Below are 20,319 nucleotides of genomic sequence, written 5' to 3'. Positions count from 1 at the left end.
AGCAATATGTATTGGAAAGATGGACAAATTGAGACAGGGATGCACACAGGAAATAGTTGAGTCAATGATGCTGCCATCCATGTGGATATTCCAAGTCAAAGTGCGCAGGCACTGAACAGAAAAGAGAATCAGACATTCAACAAACATGCTATGGTAGCTGCATTTATCTGCGTTCCTTCCCATGGGGCAAAGGCCAAAAGCTGTAGAAAGCAATGCATATGTATAAAGAATTTGGAATCTCTCCTTCCCCTCTCAAGTCACTGGAAACCTAAGTTTACCTCAAAGCATGGAAGCTAGACCCTCCCCACACTAGAGTAATGAATGGCAGTATTGTCTACAAATCACTCAGAGTTCCTTAGAGAGATGGGCAGTGGTCTTGAGCAGTGCTTCTCAAACTCTATGGACAATGTCCATAGAGTCAAATGGACTTTATTTGGCAATGTCAAAATGTACATGTTGATTTGGTTGTTATGAAATGCATAGTTTTTATTAGACTGTACTTTATTTGTCAGGGAAGGAATGTTACACAAGTTGTAGACTGTATTGGCCAGGATTTTTTGGAGAAACAGAACCAATAGGATTCATAGAGATGGATAAATGAGCAGCAGCTTCTTAGAGGAATGGACTCACATGGTTATGGAGGCTGAGAAACCTCAGGCCAGGCCACCTGCAATCTGGAGAACCAGGAAAGCCAGTAACATGGCAGATTCCGAGTCCAAAGGCCTGTGAACCAAGGAAGCCAATAACATCACTCTCAGTCTGAAGCCAAAGGCCTGAGAACCTAGTGGAGGATGTAGGAGTTGTGGGGGCAGACTGGTGCAAGCCCCAGAGGCCAAAGCCAGAGAACCTAAAGTTCTTGTCCAAAGGCAGAAAAGAAAGATGTCCCATCTCATTAAGAGAGAAAGAATCCACCCTTCCCCTGCCTTTTATTCTATCTGGGCCCTCAACCAATTAGTGGTGCCTGCCCACATTGGGTGAGGGCATCTCCTGCGCGCTCAGTGCACTGAGTCAAATACCAATCTCTTCTGGAAATACCAATCACAGATATACCTAAAAATAATGCTTTACTGGTACTCTGGGTATTCCTTAGCCCAGTCAAGTAGACACCTAAAGTTAAACATCTCATGGGCAATGTTCAAAAACAAAAACAAACAAACAAACAAAAATGAGACTTTTTTTCTAGACCAGTGTTTCTCAACTTTAGCCGCACATTTGAAAGACCTGGGAAGTTCTGTAAAAAAAAACAAAACAACAACAACAACAACAACAACAAAAAATATATATATATATATACACACACAAAAATATCATATATATATACATACACGCAAAAAAAATATCAACCCACCTGTCATCTCCGCCTCCTCTCTCATCAATTGATCTGAGTTTGGGGGAATCTTCTTTCAAGAGGTTCTAATGAAAAGCCTGTGGGGGAGCCACTATCCTACCAGACAACCAGCATCACTCAAAATCTGGTCCAAGTCCTGGTGTGGCTCAAACTGTTTCTAGCTGGCTCACGACGAGATAAGTACTGAAACTGAGAGTAAGTGCGTTCAGGCTACTCTAGAAAAATAACGCAGACTAAGTGACTCATAAACAACAGAAATTCATTTCTCACATTCTGGAGACTGGGAAGTCAGAAATCAAGCCACCAGCAGATTTGTTGAGTGGTGAAGGCCCATTTCCTGGTTCATAGATGGCACCTTCTCATTATGTCCTCACGTTGTGGAATGGCAAGGCCATAGGGCCTCTTTTGTAAGCGTGCTGATTCCATTCATGAGGGCTCTATCCTTATAATCAAATCATCTTCAGAAGCCCTACCTCCTAATACTATCACATTTATGACTAGGTTTCAACGTATGAATTTGGGGTGAACATAAATATTCAGACCATAACAAAGTGTTCAGAAACTTTTATAGCAATATGACAAATTAAGTTTATTCTTAATTGAATGTAATAATAAAAACAGATGGATTAGTGAAAAAAAAAATAGTTGGCTTATAAAGAAATACATTGAAACCCCCTGAAGGAATGGTCTAAATAACTAAACATATACATCTCTGGAAGTGAGGATATACTGGGCCCCTTCTTTAAGCTGTTATGTCTTAAAGCTGAAATATTAACTTCAGTGATAAATTCCTCAGGCAGAGCATTGGCACCTGGGTACAACAGGGTTAATGAGCAGGAGTGGGGTAGGTGGGGTTACAAACCAGGAACACATGCCCTCCAAGTTAGATAGCTTTTTTTTCTCTTTAATTGCCCTTAAAACACACACGCTCTCACATAACACAGAAGGTGAGAGCTGAATGAAGTTTTCTGGGTAATGGCATGAAATGTTTTCCTTATGAGAAGTGGTGTTGAGTTACAGCGTGCAGACGGAGAACGGGGAGGAGAGAAACAGCAGCCTCAATCTGGCCCCCACCTTTTCTTGGGCTTGTAGGAAGGTGGACATGGGCTCCCGGAGACAAGACAAGTAATATGTTGAACTGTTCGGTGACTGGAATCAACTTTTCCTGGAGTAACCTAAGGCCAGTGTTTACCAGAACTTAGCTAGGGCCAGCCAAGCAGGCACAGATGCTCTGCTATGAAATGCCACGCAGGCAGAGACTGACAAGCGGTAGGAGCTGAGCTTTCCCCTTGGACTGCTGCTTCCTGCTGTGTTCAGGGGAGGGGGTCACTTTCTGGCAACTCTGCTGCTGCTGCTGCTGCTGCTACTTCAGCTCCCTCTCCACTCAAGGTAAGCAGGCTAAGGGAGGGCAGGCTGCTAGGGAAAGCTTTGTACCATGAACAGGATCCGAAAGTTTTTCCGAGGAAGTGGGCGAGTCTTGGCATTTATCTTTGTAGCTTCTGTCATCTGGCTGCTCTTTGACATGGCAGCTCTCCGCCTCTCATTCAATGAGATCAACACTCGGGTCATCAAGGAAGACATTGTGAGGAGGGAGCGGATAGGATTCAGAGTTCAGCCAGACCAAGTGAAAATTTTTTACAGCAGCATAAAAGAGATGAAACCTCCCCTAAGGGGACATGGGAAAGGGGCACGGGGCAAAGAGAACTTTAGAAAAACTGAGAAGAGTGTGCTCAAGGTTGAGGTGGACTTGGACCAAACCCAGAGGGAAAGAAAAATGCAGAATGCCCTGGGAAGGGGCAAGGTTGTACCGTTGTGGCATCCTGCACATCTGCAGACCCTCCCTGTGCCTCCTAACAAGCAGAAGACAGAAGGGAGAGGCACCAACCCTGAAGCCTCCTCTCACCAGGGGACACCAAAGCAAATGACAGCTCAGGGGGCTCCAAAAACCTCATTCATAGCAGCAAAAGGAACTCCATTAGTCAAAATATCAGCACACATGGGACGTGTCAGTTTAAAACAGGAGCCCCTGAAGAGTCACAGTCACAGCAGTGACACATCAAAACTAGCAGCTGAAAGGGACTTGAATGTGACCATCAGTCTTAGTACTGACAGACCAAAGAAGCGATCACAGGCAGTAGCAAAAGAGAGGGCACACCCTGCCAGCACAGCAGAGCCGAAGTCTGGGGAAGCCATGTCCTTAAACAAAACTAAGTCTCAGAGCAAAGAAGTCAATGCAAATAAACACAAGGCCAATACAAGTCTTCCTTTTCTTAAGTTCATTGTCAATTCAAATCGCTTAAGGAAGCAATCTATTAATGAGACACCTTTGGGAAGTTTGTCAAAGGATGATGGAGCTAGAGGGGTTCATGGGAAGAAACTCAATTTCTCTGAAAGCCGTGTTGTGGTTATAACCAAAGAAGAAGAGCAAAAGGCAGACCCCAAGGAGGTCTCCAATTCTAAAACCAAAACTATATTTCCTAAAGTATTGGGTAAAAGCCAAGGTAAACACATTTCCAGGAATAGAAGTGAAATGTCTTTCTCTTCACTTGCTCCACATAGAGTACCACTGTCCCAAACTAACCATGCTTTAGCTGGAGGGCTAGAGCCAGCAAAAATCAACATAGCTGCCAAAGCCCCCTCTACAGAATACAACCAGAGTCATACAAAAGCCCTTTTACCTGAAGACAGTGGAATGCACCAGGTGTTAAGAATTGATGTGACGTTTTCTCCAAGGGACCCCAAAGCTCCAGGGCAGTTTGGGCGTCCTGTAGTTGTCCCCCATGGAAAGGAGAAGGAGGCAGAAAGAAGATGGAAAGAAGGGAACTTCAATGTCTACCTTAGCGATTTGATCCCAGTGGATAGAGCCATTGAAGACACCAGACCTGCTGGGTAAGACCTATTTATCTTCTCTTTCCTCAACCCCAAGTGCTTTGGTTCTTATAAAGAGAGGATTTATTGCTAGATAATTCCGTGTGGTTTTTGGTCACCTAGAGAATTAAAGAAACATTAATCATTGGATATCATTCAAATATTTCACCAACTACACAGAGAAAAATTCTCATATCAGCAGTTGCAGAGTTCTCATTCTCTGAGACTTTGGTCCCCACCATTAGCTCATGTTCAATTTCCTTCTCTCTGTTGAAAACCTATTAAAATGATTAGATGAACTCAGTTCATAATAACATATATATAAATGGTAGAGCTTAAAGTGTAATTCCATTAGAATAGTGACAATGAAGTGAATTCCCAATTTTGGAGCTTTTCATTATTAGCAAGTTTGTCAGGAATATATTTGAGAAAGAAGCACACAGAAGGACTCTTCTAGGCCTCCCTGGAATCATATCTCAGCCAGCAGAATTCTGCCTAATCATGAGTAATGATAACCAGGATAGCAAGAGAAGAAGTGACTTTACTCCCTAAAATTTAATGTCTTTTATAGATGAAGATGGTAGACATTTCAGGAGATCAGTTACATAGGAATAATAATGTTGGAAAAAGTCAATCAGTCCATACCAGCAAACACCTACAGGAGGTATAAAAAGCATGATAATAATCACTTCTATTTGTAGACATTCACTATTTACAAAGAGCCTGCATACACATAGATGAACTCCATATGAGCCCTGGAAAGGAGGAGGCTGGCATTATGGTTCAAATTAACAAGCTGGCAAGGGTGCTCAGAAGTTACAACACTTTCTCAAAGTAATTCAGTTCTAAAGCTGCCCAGTGGACCTTCAGGAACCAGTCCTTCAAAAAGTTAAATTCCTATATCACCAGACGTAGATCAAAGCATAGATACTTAATCTGATTCAAATATAATTAGGTTCCTGGCATTTTTTTTCTTGGCCCACTGATAAGTGAAGGTACTCAATAGCCGTATTTCAATATCTGTTAACTCAGTTCCCTGAGTCAAACAATATTTGCCAGGAAGTTGGATTGGGGAATGTCAAGATTGAGACTTAGCACACGTGGCATGTAAACAATGGCCTTGTGGCTTCTGTAGAAAATTCTTCTTTGTGATCTAGGTAATCAGCATTACATTTTAGTCAGTGTTACTAGGAGGAAGACAGATACAGGGGAAGCTTTATCCATATTAGAAAGAAGAGTCTCTTCATTGTGACGTCGGCTACAACCAGGTCATTTTCCATCTCTTAGCCATCAGCAAATGGCTATCAGCCATGCACTGCTTAGGTCAAGCACTGTGCCATTCGCACTTCTCACCCTGGTGATAAACACAGCCTTGAGGAGGACACAGACATACTCAAAGATGAGGAAACTGAGGCCTTGGGATGCTAGATTGCCTGTGGTCACAAAGCTAGTCATTGTAGATAAATGATTAAAATTCATGCTCAAAATTATTCTGCATTCTTCTCCATCTCTTACCAATCACCCCTCAAAAAGGATCCTAAAAATTATGTTGGCCCAGCTGTAATCTAAAGTCCTGTGTATCACAGGATTACACATGCTAGCTGTGAACAGAAAGTGCAGGGAAATGAAGTAGCTGTTAAAGCAGTTTCATTTTAACATGCCCTTATTGACCCAGCAGGCTGCTAGGGAGTCTGGGGAGGAATTAGACACTGCACAGAAGCACAAGCTCCAGTTCCAGACCAGAGAAAAGGCACATATGGGGCGGGGTGGGGGTGCCCAAAGCAAGTAATAACAATGTTATCACCAGTGTGGCTCACTGAAGGCTCAGTGGCTCCCAGTGCTTTCTAGTTTCTATACTTTGGTCTGTAGAAGGTGAGCATTGCAGCCCAGAAAAGTTACAGTCAGGCTCTGTCCTCTGTCTTCTGAAGGAGGTTGTCCCAACTGTAGGAAAAACTGACACGTGTGCTTGAAAGGATGAGTCAGAGAGCATGTGGCCAGGCCTCCTCCCTCTTATCACATAACCCACCTTGGCTAAATATAGGCGTGTTCTCAAGCTGCCTGGCGGATGCTACGCTCCACTCAGGAGTCTACCACCAGGGATCCTGGACCTGGGGCCTCCCAAAGTATTTTTCAGTCCTTTTGTAGCCCTCTTCTTTGAAAGAGGATAAATCATTTTTTGTTCTTTTATCCAAACACCCTGACTATAAATATGTGTAAATTATGTATTCATGCAGATAACGGTTAAAGAAAATACGATCAAAAAACATTTGATTCATCAGGCTGGCAAGATTTGGAGTGTTTTTTTTTTTTTTCTTTTTTCACTTTGGATTTATTTATTTTCAGCCTTGCTCAAAATGTGTTTGAGGTAGCTGCTTACAGGAACGCACGCAACAAGATTTTTTAAGATAATAAGTTTTCAAAGTCAGCATAAGGGGAAATTGTCATAAAACAGAATAAGAAAATGAGTATGTGTGTGTGAAAGAGAGAGAGAAACAACTATAAGAACACAAGAGGGCTACCTTAAAATTAGCTGAAGTAGCATCCTACTGCAACCTTTAAATTTTGAGAGTTTTGGAGAATATCTTCCTTATTGACCTATTCATTTCCCCAAAATCCACCGTTATAGATGAATTAACACATAACTGGCATATCACTACTGCTCATTGAATACAGAACACACCAAAAAATGTAAAAAACAACAACAACAAAAAACACACACACAGATTTGGTATAATCATTTAAATTCAACTTCCCCCAGTGAAGATAATAACTAGTCAGTAGTTAACATCATTTAAAGATGAATTAGCTGATGTGCTAGGGTGAGGTTACCATTAAGAAGTAGAGGACAGGCATGGTGGCTCACACCTGTAATCTCAGCACTTTGGGAGGCCACGATTGGAGAATTCCTTGAGCCCAGGAGTTTGAGATCAGCCTGGGCAATATAGTGAGACCTCATCACTACAAAAAATTTAAAAATTACCCAAGGGTGGTGGTGCATGCCTGTAGTCTCAGCCACTCAGGAGGCTGAGGAGGGAGGATCACTTGAGCCTGAGAGGTCGAGGTTGCAGTGAACCAAGATTGTGCCACTGCACAATAGCCTAGGTGACAGAATAAGACCTTGTCGCAGAAAACAACGACAACAACAAAAGCAGAGGAGACAGGCAGGGATTTCCAGGACAACTTCTCTTACTCTAGTTCTAAAATCAGATTCTCTTTTCCAAACCTGCTCTTTCCTCCTTTTTCTCTTGAGTCCCAAAGGACCACTGCTAAAATGTTAAGATGCAATTTCACACCTCTTTTCTAAAGTACAAGAACCCCTTTCTGTTCTCAGGGTTACTCACACTGTCCTTTTCTGTCTGCCCATGTTTCTCCCCTTTGTGGTATAGCAATAGCACCCCGCACATGACATTTTCTCCAAGCTGGGCCCTCAGCGTGAGAAAAGCTAATCTCTGCTCTTCTCCACCCATTATGGTTGTAACCATCCACTGAGGTTTTCATTCACTGGTCCCTTCCCACAGCCTCCCTCCATCCTCACCATTCTCTTGCACACATTCTAATCCAACATTACTCAAAATTCAACTGTGGCTTCCCTCCACCTGGACCATGAGGTGGCTGTGACCTCTAAATTGCAATTATTCTTAGTGTACACAGGCATCCTAGTTACTGAAACACTCTTTACTGCGTCTGTTTTGTCTCCTTAGTGAAATTATAAGCTTCTGAAGGAAACTGTGTCTTTAGCTTTATTTCGTACTCCTTTAGCACTGATCACAGTGCTGTGCATTCAGAAGCAACAGGTTTACACAGTATGAATTTAAAATTTGTTTCTCTGAATTTGTTTCTCTGAAATGATTTTGAACACTGATACTACCTTAAAATAATCAAAAGGTAGTAATTCAAATGAAACCTGCAACAAGTCTATTTATAAATTATTAATGACTTCTTAATTTTCATTATGAATATATGGAATATATTAAAATCTGATTTAAGGCAAATACATTCTGTTTAAAACTATGATCTATTCATTAATTTGTGTTTATTCCTTATTTTATATTTTGTTATTGTTTTGTTCTTAATTTTAATGTTTTGGCTTTCAAGAGAGGAAAGCCTATTTTATTTACAAGAATGTTTTATGTCAGCATGTAAAATACAACTTCATTATTGCCTAGAAATTTTGCCTATGAAATTTGCTTGAAATAAAATGCTTTTTTGACAGTTAAAGTTCCATATTTAATCTTTTTTTAATTAAAAGCTAATCCTTTCAGTTCTTGCTCCTAATTATTGAAGTTTGTTTCTGTCAGTAACAATCAACGCACATACTCATACATACACACCACACATGCACATACATATGTAAACACAGGTTTTGCTAAAATGTGATCCTGTGCAGGGCAATTCTACTTGAAGAAGTCTGTCTTTTGGCCTGAAGCTATAGTTAAGATGGAACTCCAAAAATGAACTTATTTTAAGAGTGCACTTCCTGAATCTGAATTTAGAGAAAATGACTCAAAGGAATTTTTGCTGCCAGCATTCAGTTTTTAAAGTACAATAAGAATTCTGGCGTGCTTGTCTGCCACTGCTGTGTCCTCATAATGTTACTCAATTGCTTAATTTAATGCTTTGCTTTCCCTACAAAACTCTGGCAAGCCCCTCAATAAAGCAATTAAAATGGGTCTTTATTCTCTTAGCCCAGAGCCAGGACTGTCAACCAATAATTTGATTCCTTCCTACACAGCTAAAGAAAGTTTTTTTTGGCCCATTTGAAAAGCAAAAGATAGCACCATGCATTTGCCACAAACCAATCTACATTACTGAGGGGAAAGAAAAACTTTCTGGAACCCTAATTTTGATCCTAGTAGGGTTAGAAACTATAACTGATGAGTTACCGTAGGAGGAAGGGGAGGAGCAGGAGGATACAGAAGAGAGAAAATAAAGTGATCAGGTATCCTCCCAAACTTTGAGCTTCTAAGTTTATCAGGCTGAGAGGAAAAAAGAAACTTTAAAGTTAAATTAAATTTAAATTTTAATTTTACATGGGATACAAATCTTAATTGATGAAATGAACCATACTTTTGTGACTAATAGCGATTGGAGAATATTAATTAAAATTCATTGGAGAAGCTATGAGATCTCCTTGAGAAACTAATTGGAGGCAGGAAAAAAAAAAAACCTCACAAGATGAATTCAAAAGGATTTACTTCCTGCTTTCACCTCTATGGGTAAAAGCAATGCAGTGGTACCTTTTGAATAGTGTGTATGTGTTCATTTTTGTGGGCACGTGCGTGCATTTGTGAAGATATGCATGTGTTTGTGTGTTAGGGCACAGTGCTCTATTTCACTCAAAAGTCATGTAGGAGATCAGGAAATAAAAAGGAAAACTTGTTAAAAGGTTCAGACTAGACTGTAACATAATGAAGGTGAAATATGGCCAAGGGACAATGAACTGGGCCTTTGAATACTTTTCTTTATCCCACTCTCCTTATAACAAAGGGAGTAACAAAGACAACAAAGATCAGAGAAGAATGGAAAGCACAATTCTGCCTCTAGTTCAAAGAGAAGAAAACAGCTAAACGGTGCCTAATGAATATAAAACTGAGAAATGTTACAGCAAATTCCTGACTTTTCCTCCTAAATACTGTGAAAGTCCTAGAAACACTCCTGGGAGAGAGTAGTTAATAAATGGAGGAATTTGAAAGAAGTATACTTTTTCATATACTGAACACAAGGCCCAATTTAACCATCAGCATAATATATCAAACTTTTGCTGTAATATTGCCCTGGTACTCTTGGCCCTGAAAATAACTTCCTATTGGGCTTTTCTGGCTGATCCAATCAGAACAGAGCTTCACAAGAGAGAAACAACTTTTTTGCTCAAGGTTCAGAAAATTCAGAGAAAATAGCAATGTTTAGAAGCTGTATTTTGCTGTTTGCTTTCGAAATGAAAGGAGCTTTTTAGAGTCTCCTGGAAAAACAGCTATATCATACCAAACTCACGTACCTTCTCAATTGGCCTTGCTTCTAAAATGTTGATAATATGGACAAGTGTGAGAAGCAGCAATGTGAAGAAACAGTGTTTACAAAGGTCTTCACAACTTGCCTTCTCATTTAATCCTTAAAACAATTCCTCAAGGCAGATACTATCATCATCCCGGCTTTATCTATAGAAAAACTGAGATTTACAGAGGAAGCTGAGGTTTCAGGTAATAGCAGATATTTCAGACAGTGGCAGTTCATTTCATTGCACATGATATTTGCTCATTGCCTATCAATCAGGAGCGGTGCACCATGCCGGGCAGTTGAGGCCTTTCATCCTTCAGGCATATTATTTCATCTGATCCTTGTGGCCATGCCAGATTAGCAACGTGTTTCATCTCTTTATTAACAGATAAGAGGGGGAAAGAGAGCAAATGGTAATGTAACTTGCCCAAGGCCTCACAGCTCACAAGTGCCAATGTTGGGACCCAACCTCTAGTTTTCTGATTCTTCCTCACTCAGTAATAATTCCACTGCACCAGTCTGGTTCCCTCTCCACCCCCAGCAACTCTCCCCATGTAGTGACCGTCATCACCTGCACCTCTCCTTGACTTGCCAAGGCCCTGTGCATAAAGGGGAATCCCTCCACTGCTCAGCTTCACACACAAAAGAATTGCTTAGTTTTGTTTCAGTCAGTGATGTGTGTGTATGCATATATGTATGCATGTAGACTTACGTTTGCATATGTGTGTGTATTCTAAGCAATCCTCATAGTAACGCTATGAGATATTAACTTTCATATGTTTTACAGTTCAGAAGGGTGAGACTGTAAAAGAATAAATGATTTATCCACTGTCCCAGCAAGCTAATAGCAAATTTAGGATTCAAAAGAAAATTTCCCAATTTTTAATTCTTTCCACAGGTGACAGCTCCTCCTTCCTTTGTTTCCTTATAGTCATATGACTTTGGCAGAAATTAAAACACCTCTCTTCCTTGTACATGGGTAAGAGATGCATGAGGGGAGTTAAGTTTGCATGACATGTACCTCATCAGAGAAAAAAAATATAGAAAACCATTTCCTATACAGAACTAAGCAAAGGTGATTCTTTAAAACTAGGCCATAACACAGCCCTGCAGTGAACAAATCTCTCAGGACTGCTACTGCACAGTATGGCATCAGAGCATGGTCATAGACTTCAAGGCATGTACAGCAAAATGTGATGCAGAAACACAGGGGACTATTGGGAAAAAGGAGATAAAAGGCTAAACCTGAACTGGGAGAGACAGAAATGTTTGAGCTGCAACCTGAAAGAGTAGAGAGTCAGAGAAATGGAGAAAACAGTAAAAAGGATGATCCATTGAGAAACCGAGGAAATCTGACATGGGTTGCAGGAGAGCAATGAGGATATAAATTAGAGTAGAGTCCAGATCACTCAGGACCTTGTTCAGGCTCTTCTAAGGGCCAGTGGGAAATCGTTAAGGGATTTAAAACCATAGAAATAACAATTTAATTTGCCTTTTCTTGGGGGTCTTATGACCCAAAGGAAAGCACTTACAGGTAAATGCTAAAGTTGCATAGAAAACCACAGAATGTTAATACTAGGTGAAGATTTGAAAGTTATCTAATCTAGTCCTTTATGTTACAGAGAAGGTTCCAGGAGAAAAATGACTTGCCCAAGGTCATACACAGCAGGAAAGACAGAACATCCCCACCTAGTACTATTTCTGTCACATCACACCACCTCCTCCTCTTTTCCCTGCCATCCCAATTTCACTGTGACAGCTTCCTGCTCAAAATAGACTATTGTTGAAGTGGTGAATGTTGATGCTGGTGGCTTATATTTCTAAGCCTGAGTCCTGTCACTTTGATGACTCTACATTTACCACAGCAACCATGGCCGCAGTTGGCTGAGAACTTTGGAGTAGAAGTGATGAGTGTGACTTAAATTTTCTGAGTCAGTAGCCAGGTGATTTTGACTGAATGTCACGGATAGTCTACCCTAGAAAGAACAAAACGTGAAAGTACAATTTTTATGTCGCTGTACCATCTTATCAGTGAGAGGGCAAGCGGCCCCAACAGTTCTAAGGTCTGGGAGAAAATAATACAATTCCAGGCAGAGCTCTTCAGCTGTGTGCTCAGTTCTCCTCCTGATGTTCCTGAGATACCAGCGCTTGGGGAGTGAAGGCCCCTGAAGGCTCACATCAAGGCAGTAGTTGAATTGCAAATAGAAGTTAAGAAAATATTCTGCTTGACCTTCTGTTCAAACCTGTGAAGCCTGAGACTTGACCCACATAGTACATCTTGACTGTCTCGGAATAAAATGAAAAATTCATAGAAATGAGAGAATGTTATCATTCTCTCAATCTTAGGATTTAAAACCTTCTCTCTTTGATAGGCTACATTCAAATCAGGTTAGTGGCTCAGCATTCAGCACACAGAAGCCAGGAGGGTGGGATGCATCACTTTCTGGGTCTCTCGATAAATGATTGAGCACTTGACAGATTCAGATTAAAGGACTGCCTCAGAAAAGGGCAGTGTGCTCCGTCAAAATGTGTGTATTTGCATTATGGGTAATCGTAGGTTCTCACCTGAGTTTTTCAGCATACAAATATTACAAAATATTTTTACATCCATTATCTCATCAAATCTTCATCACCGTTCTGTGATGAAGGCATTGTAATCTTCATCCTGAAAGTGAGGAAACTAAGGTTCTAGGAGCCTAACTCACTTGCCCATGGCCATAGGGCCAATAAATGCTAGAATGAACAGAAAACTTAGTCCCTCGTCATCTTTCTCAAGTCCAGGGTCTTTCTGTCCACCACAGTAGTATGTCAGCTAAGTGTAGGATAGTGAAACTCCCCACATTAGAGGCCCATTTGTTTTTAGAACTTGGATTGGCTACAGTAATCTAAGCACAGATTCTCCTCAGATAAAACAGATTAATTTTTAAGTATAGCATGGGACCAGTAGACTCTAAATACCTAATCTGTTTAATAAATAGGCATATAGAATATAAATGTGATTTCCTAGCCTCAAAAAAGTTACAAACCTAGAAATATCTGGCAATCAAATTAAACTTTAGCAGCAATTCCTCCTCCCACGATATAGGCAGAAATTAAGGGAAAATTGGAATAAAGGAAACTTGCTTGAATTAAGTTGGTGTAGGATAACTTGAAATGGTTTTTACAACCTATGCCAACTAGATGACGTAGTGTCTGTCCAGAATATTCTCCATTCTCCTCAAGCCCCTACCCTATTACAATAGCAAGTAACCTTTCTTCCAGTATAAAAGACTGGAGTAAGAGTTTAAAATGCTGAAATCTTTGCTGGGGTTTCCCACTGTTCCTTTGAATGAAACAAGCACACTAGTTTTTCTAGATGCCCGGAAACATGTTTAATCTGTTTAGTAATGCAGGAGAACAGGCCTCTGTAAATGTTAGAGTGCCTTGACATGTCAGTGACCCCAAAACAAGGCACACCCTGAAACTTTGTATTGGAAATCTCTGGCATCTCTTTCTGGGTCCCTCTTTGGCATCCTATAATACTGCTTTTACCAGGCACTAATATGATCTGTACCATATAATCTTCCACAGAATTTTCTTCATTGTAATTCTTTAAACACATCTAAGATATATATTTGTCAACAATTAGCAGAGGTGATACTTATTTGTTGGGATATTAGCATCTAGTGCAGTCCCTCATGATCTACTCATGTAGGGTACAAATGGTGAAATTAAGGCACCATGACACATTGGGGGAATGGAGGATTAGATATTGGTGATTACAGGTGCCTTCCCCAAATCTCTCAAATTTCTGAGAGTTTTTCTTACCTCCAATTTCAGACTGTCTAGCACTTTTTAGAACTTCCTTCTAAAAAAGACAAAAACTCTACTAATTTAAAATATAGGAAGAGTCATTTGCATGAGCCTGCTTAGTTAACTCCTTCTCATACAATTCCTTTTGTCACTGGATGTTTCTAAGATCAACCAAATTTTAACCATAAAGCAACTCTCAGGACTTCACAGCTGGGCTTGTTGATTTATGCAGAATTTGTGTAATTGACCCTTTCTATTTAGAATTGATTAGATTTTTTTTCAGCACCAAATACCGTTAAAAAGCTTTAAGTGTGAAATGTGCATTTCTCATTAATTTATATTCTAAAATTAGAGATGAGGAAGTCATAGGCCGTAGCTGTTTTCTTCTGTACCCTCCCTTTCACTCAGGCTATTATACTTCTCTTAGCTTTACTTCCTCTTTCCCTGACTCAGAGCTCATCCTGGAATATTCAACCACCTTACACCAGTTCCCTCAAACCTCACTACCCATTCTCTTTCTACCTCATGTGCTTTGATGTCCCTTAGACTCATATTAATCCAGCAATTTGCTTTATCTCTTCTTACACTCAGGCTGGCAGGCACTGGTGGAGCAAATCATATATTGAAATTTCATAAAATTTTGGTATTTCCAGTTTCAGAAAAGCGCTCACTGCCCATCTGAAATCCTAGCTAGCTGGCTAGTATTCTCTCCCATTGCCCATAGTATCTGTCCAAAATATTCCCCATTCTCCTCAAGCCCCTAGCTTATTACATTAACAGATAACCTTTCCTCCAGTATGAGCTACGACTATTTTCTACTTCTCATCCCATGTGCATAAATATATTTGTATACATTACCCCCTTTTTGTACTTTCTATCTCAAAGGGAAATATTTCTTCCACTATTTTGCTTTAAATTTAAGCTCCATCTCATCTCCATCCATCCATTCATGCATTCAATACATACTTATCAAATATTTATTGTGTAATTGTGCTGGAAGCTTGTGGTACTGCAGTAAGCAAGGCAGATTTGTCCCGCCCTCAGAAAATTTTGGATGCAGAAGATAAGGAAATAAGATTGATAAATGAATGCTATGACAGAAACACAAGTGACTGCAATAGGGAATAATAAAAGAATACCTAAATTTTGAGAGGGTAGTCAGAGACGGCATCTCTGTGAAGGGAATATTTAATATAGGAACTAAATGAACAGAAGCAGCCAGCCACGAAGATATGGGAAGGGTAGCAAAAATGCTAGAAGTTAAGCAAATAACAAAAGCTGGAGCATTCTTCAAGGAACTGAAAGAAGGCCAAGGTGGAGTGTGTGAAGGGAAAGTGGAATGACAGGCAGTTGGAAAGGTGAGCAGGGGTCCTATAAACTAAAGAACGTGGAATTTTTTTTTTTTTCCTTTTCACTTTGTCCCATAGAAATTGACTGAGGATTTTAGACAGGAGAGTGGTGTTGATCTGACGAACCGTGGAAGTAGTGTCCCATTACGGGACTCCAGCAATAATCCTGGAGAAAGGGAATGGATGCTCAAGAGCCAAGGGAGGCAACTGTGGAGGTATAAAGATGTTAGAGTTGAGATATTTGTTGGCAATACACAGAATAGAAGTTGATGGATTGATTATATTTATGGTCAGGAAGAGGTTGAATTCTAGACGAGAATCCATATTTCTGAAGCAAGGTGGACGGTGATGCCATTATGAGGGAAATGCAAAGGAGCTAGTTGGGTTGAGTGGGGTGAAGTCAAGGTTTCTATTTCAGACACATTATGAGTGAGATGCCTGTGAGACATGCAGAGGAGATGTTCAAAAGTTGTTTGGATGTAAGGTAAGTCTGCAATTCTGATGGGAAAGCTGACCTGGATATAAACTAGGAAGATATTATCACACTTAAAACTGTGGGCACGATGGGCTCATACAGTCATATCATACATAGAAGAAAACAAAGCCCCAGACCCAGCTCTGAGAATCTTGTGTTTCTTAAGAGGAAAGGAAAGCTGAGAAGGAAACTGAAGGTGAAAAGCCAGTGAGTGATGGGTGAAAACTAGGAGAGCATAGTGTCTTATGGGACAAAAAATTTAAAAATGGAGAGTGACCAAAAGAAGCTAGACTTGTTAATTGCATCAACTGCCACTGTAAGGTGGGTTAACATAAGGAGACCTTGCTTCATTGATAATCCTATCAATTACTGATATTTTTTTCAACTCTTAGTTCAATCTGTACCTTCTCTGATGCTCATAAAAATGATTCTGTCCATTTCTACTCAAGAGAGGAAGGGAGGACAGGGATGACAAATTTTCCTTGTATCCCACCTATCTACCCTCCTATTTCTTTCTTTTCTAGGTTTTCTCCCAAAATTGTCTGTAAAATACTATCCTTTCCCTCATTTACGTTTTACTCCTTTTTTAAATAATTTCAACATTTTAGATTCAGGGAGTGCATGTGCAGGTTTGTTACATGGGTATATTGCATTCTGCTGAGGTTTAGGATTACAAATGATTCTGTCACCCAGGTACTGAGCATAGTACCCAACAATCAGTTTTTCAACCTTTGCCCCTCCTTCCTTACCCTCTCTAGTAGTCCCCAGTGCCTATCGTTGCCATCTTTATGTCTATGAGTACCCAATGCTTAGCTCCCACTTACAAGTGAGAACATATGATATTTGGTTTTCTAGTCCTCTGTTAATTTGCTAAGGATAATGTCCTCCAGCTGCATTCATATTGCTGCTAAGGAAATGATTTTATTCTTTTTTATGGCTTCATAGGATTCCATGGTATATATGTATCATATTTTCTTTATCCAATCCACCATTGAGGGGCACTTAGGTTGATTGCATGTCTTTGCTATTGTGAATAGTGCTGAATTGTTTTGGTAGAACGACTTTTTTCATTTGGATATATACCTAGTAATTAGATTGCTTGCTCAAATGGTAGTTCTATGTTAACTTCTTTGAGGTATCTCCAAACTGCCTTGTACAGTGCATAAAGTAATTGGTAGGAACTACATTCCTACCAACAGTATGGAAGTGTATAAACATTCTCTTTTCTTCATAGCCTTGCCAGCAACCATTGTTTTCTGACTTTTTAACAACTGCTATTCTAAGTGGTATGAGATGGTGTTTCATTGTTCATTTACCTTTTACTTTGTAGTTCATTGTGCTCTCGCCCCACCAATCTCTCGTTGGGAAACTTTAGTCTCATCACTATGGTCTTTAATGTTCACCACAAGAGATTCTGAGAATTAGAATCTTATTTTGGAGATGTTTCCTCTTTTGCCTTATGAAAACATTTCAGAGTTTAAAGTTTGTCCAGTTCCAAAATTGTCCTTTAATTGTTGGAATTGTTGGTAATCATGCAACCAAATAGACCAATTTTTTATGTACTTCTTGGAAGCTCCTCAATTTATATTCTTTCTTCTTTTTTTTCTAATTATCTTTCTTTTCTAAAATTGAGTTTCAATACAATAGTTCATAATTTGGTACCACCAATTAACACTTTCATGGACTACAATGTGCAAATTCCTAAAACTACAAAGAAGCTTCAAATTTAGGGGGGAAAAAAAACAGCATGACTAGCAATTCTGTAAATTCAAAATAAATCTACCTTTTGTTGAGGGGTAGAGAAACCATTTTAAATTTTTATTTGAAAACATCATATTTCTTGCTGTTTGTTTGTTTGTTTTGTTTTTGTTTTTGAGACAGAATTTCACTCTTGTTGCCAAGGCTGGAGTGCAATGGCACGATCTCAGCTCACTGCACCCTCTGCCCCCCGGCTTCAAGCAATTCTCCTGCCTTAGCCTCCCAGGTAGCTGGGATTACAGGTGCCTGCCACCATTCCCGGGTAATTTTTTGTAATTTTTTTTTGTACTTTAAGTTGTAGGGTACATGTGTCCAATGTGCAGGTTTATGTTGGTTTGCTGCACCCCTCAACTCGTCATTTACATTAGGTGTTTCTCCTAATGCTATCCCTACTCCAGCCCCCCACCCCACAACAGGCCGCAGTGTGTGTTCCCCGCCCTGTGTCCAAGTGTTCTCATTGTTCAATTCCTACCTATGAATGAGAAGATGTGGTGTTTGGATTTTTGTCCTTGCGATAGTTTGCTGAGAATGATGGTTTCCAGCTTCATCCATGTCCCTGCAAAGGACATGAACTCATCCTTTTTTTAAGACTGCATAGTATTCCATGGTGTATATGTGCCACATTTTCTTAATCCAGTCTATCATTGATGGACATTTGGGTTGGTTCCAAGTCTTTACTATCGTTAATAGTGCCACAATAAACATACATGTGCATGTGTCTTTATAGTAGCATGATTTATAATCCTTTGGGTATATAGCTGGTAATGGGATCGCTGGGTCAAATGGTATTTCTAGTTCTAGATCCTTGAGGACTTGCCACACTGTCTTCCACACTGGTTGAACTAATTTACACTCCCACCAACAATGTAAAAGCGTTCCTATTTGTCCACATCCTCTCCAGCATCTGTTGTTTCCTGACTTTTTAATGATCATCATTCTAACTGGCGTGAGATGGTATCTCTTGTGGTTTTGATTTGCATTTCTCTGATGACCAGTGATGATGAATATTTTTTCATGTGTCTGTTGGCTGCATAAACAACTTCCTTGGAGAAATGTCTGTTCATATCCTTTGTCCACTTTTTGATGGGGTTGTTTTTTTTTCTTGTAAGTTTGTTTGAGTTATTTGAAGATTCTGGATATTAGCCCTGTGTCAGACGGGTAGATTGCAAAAATTTTCTCCCATTCTGTAGGTTGCCTGTTCACTCTGATGGTAGTTTCTTTTGCCAGGCAGAAGCTCTTTAGTTTAATTATATCCTGTTTGTCTATTTTGACTTTGTTGCCATTGCTTTTGTGTTTTAGTCATTAAGTCCTTGCCCATGCCTATGTCCTGAATGGTATTGCCTAGGTTTTCTTCTAAGGGTTTTATGGTTTTAGGTCTAACATGTAAGTCTTTAATCCATCTTGAATTAATTTTGTATAAGGTGTAAGGAAGGGATCCAGTTTCAGCTTTCTACATATGGCTCGCCAGTTTTCCCAGCACCATTTATTAAATAGGGAATTCTTTCCCCATTTCTTGTTTTTGTCAGGTTTGTTGAAGATCAGATGGTTGTAGACGTATGGTGTTATTCCTGAGGCCTCTGTTCTTTTCCATTGGTCTATGTATCTGTTTTGGTACCAGTTCCATGCTGTTTCAGTTACTGTGGCCTTGTTGTATAGTTTGAAGAGAGGTAGCGTAATGCCTCTAGCTTTATTCTTTTTGCTTAGGAGTGTCTTGGCAATGTGGGCTCTTTTTTGGTTCCATATGGACTTTAAAGGAGTTTTTTCCAATTCTGTGAAGAAAGTCATAGGTTGCTTGATGGGGATGGCATTGAATCTATAAATTACCTTGGGCAGTATGGCCATTTTCACTATTTTGATCCTTCCTATCCATGAGCATGAAATGTTCTTGCATTTATTTGTGTCCTCTTTTATTTCATTGAGCAGTGGTTTGTATTTCTCCTTGAAGAGGTCCTCCACATCCCTTGTAAGTTGGATTCCTAGGTATTTTATTCTCTTTGTAGCAATTGTGAATGGGAGTTCACTCATGATTTGGCTCTCTGTTATTCCTGTATAGGAATTTGGTTCTCTGTTATTCATGTATAAGAATGCTTGTAATTTCTGCACATTGATTTTGTATCCTGAGACTTTGCTGAAGTTGCTGATAAGCTTAAGGAGATTTTGGGCTGAGGTGAGGGGGTTTTCTAAATATACAATCATGTCATCTGCAAACAGGGACAATTTGACTTCCTCTTTTCCTAATTGAATACCCTTTATTTCTTTCTCTTGCCTGATTTCCAACACAATTGGAAGTGTTGGCCAGAATTTCCAACACTATGTTGAATAGTAATGGTGAGAGACAGCATCCTTGTCTTGTGCCAGTTTTCAAAGGGAATGATTCCAGTTTTTACCAATTCAGTATGATATTGGCTGTGGGTTTGTCATAAATAACTCTTATTATTTTGAGATACGTTCCATCAATACCTAGTTTATTAAGAGATTTTAGCATGAAGGGCTGCTGAATTTTGTTGAAGGCCTTTTCTGCATCTATTGAGATAATCAGGTGGTTTTTGTCTTTGGTTCTGTTTATATGATGGATTACGTTTATTTATTTGTGTATGTTGAACCAGCCTTGCATCCCAGGGGTGAAGCTGACTTGATCATGGTGGATAAGCTTTTTGATGTGCTGCTGGATTCTGGTTTGCCAGTATTTTATTGAGGATTTTTGCATCGATGTTCATCAGGGATATTGGTCTAAA

General features: G+C 39.8%; 1 protein-coding gene across 1 annotated transcript in view; it reads left to right on the top strand.

Moving 5' to 3' along the window:
• Positions 1–2,257: 2,257 nt before the first annotated feature.
• GALNT5 (polypeptide N-acetylgalactosaminyltransferase 5) overlaps positions 2,258–20,319 on the top strand; it is a 60,730-nt gene continuing 42,668 nt past the window's right edge. Inside the window, exon 1 of the mRNA XM_017887046.1 lies at positions 2,258–4,237. Coding sequence (XP_017742535.1) covers positions 2,784–4,237 — 1,454 coding nt within the window. The 5' untranslated portion in view covers positions 2,258–2,783. The remainder of the gene's footprint in view (positions 4,238–20,319) is intronic.

The sequence above is a fragment of the Rhinopithecus bieti genome, unplaced genomic scaffold, assembly GCF_001698545.2.
Source record: "Rhinopithecus bieti isolate Rb0 unplaced genomic scaffold, ASM169854v2 scaffold_15113, whole genome shotgun sequence".
NCBI lineage: Eukaryota > Metazoa > Chordata > Mammalia > Primates > Cercopithecidae > Rhinopithecus > Rhinopithecus bieti.
This window is presented reverse-complemented; position numbering and strand designations above follow the sequence as displayed.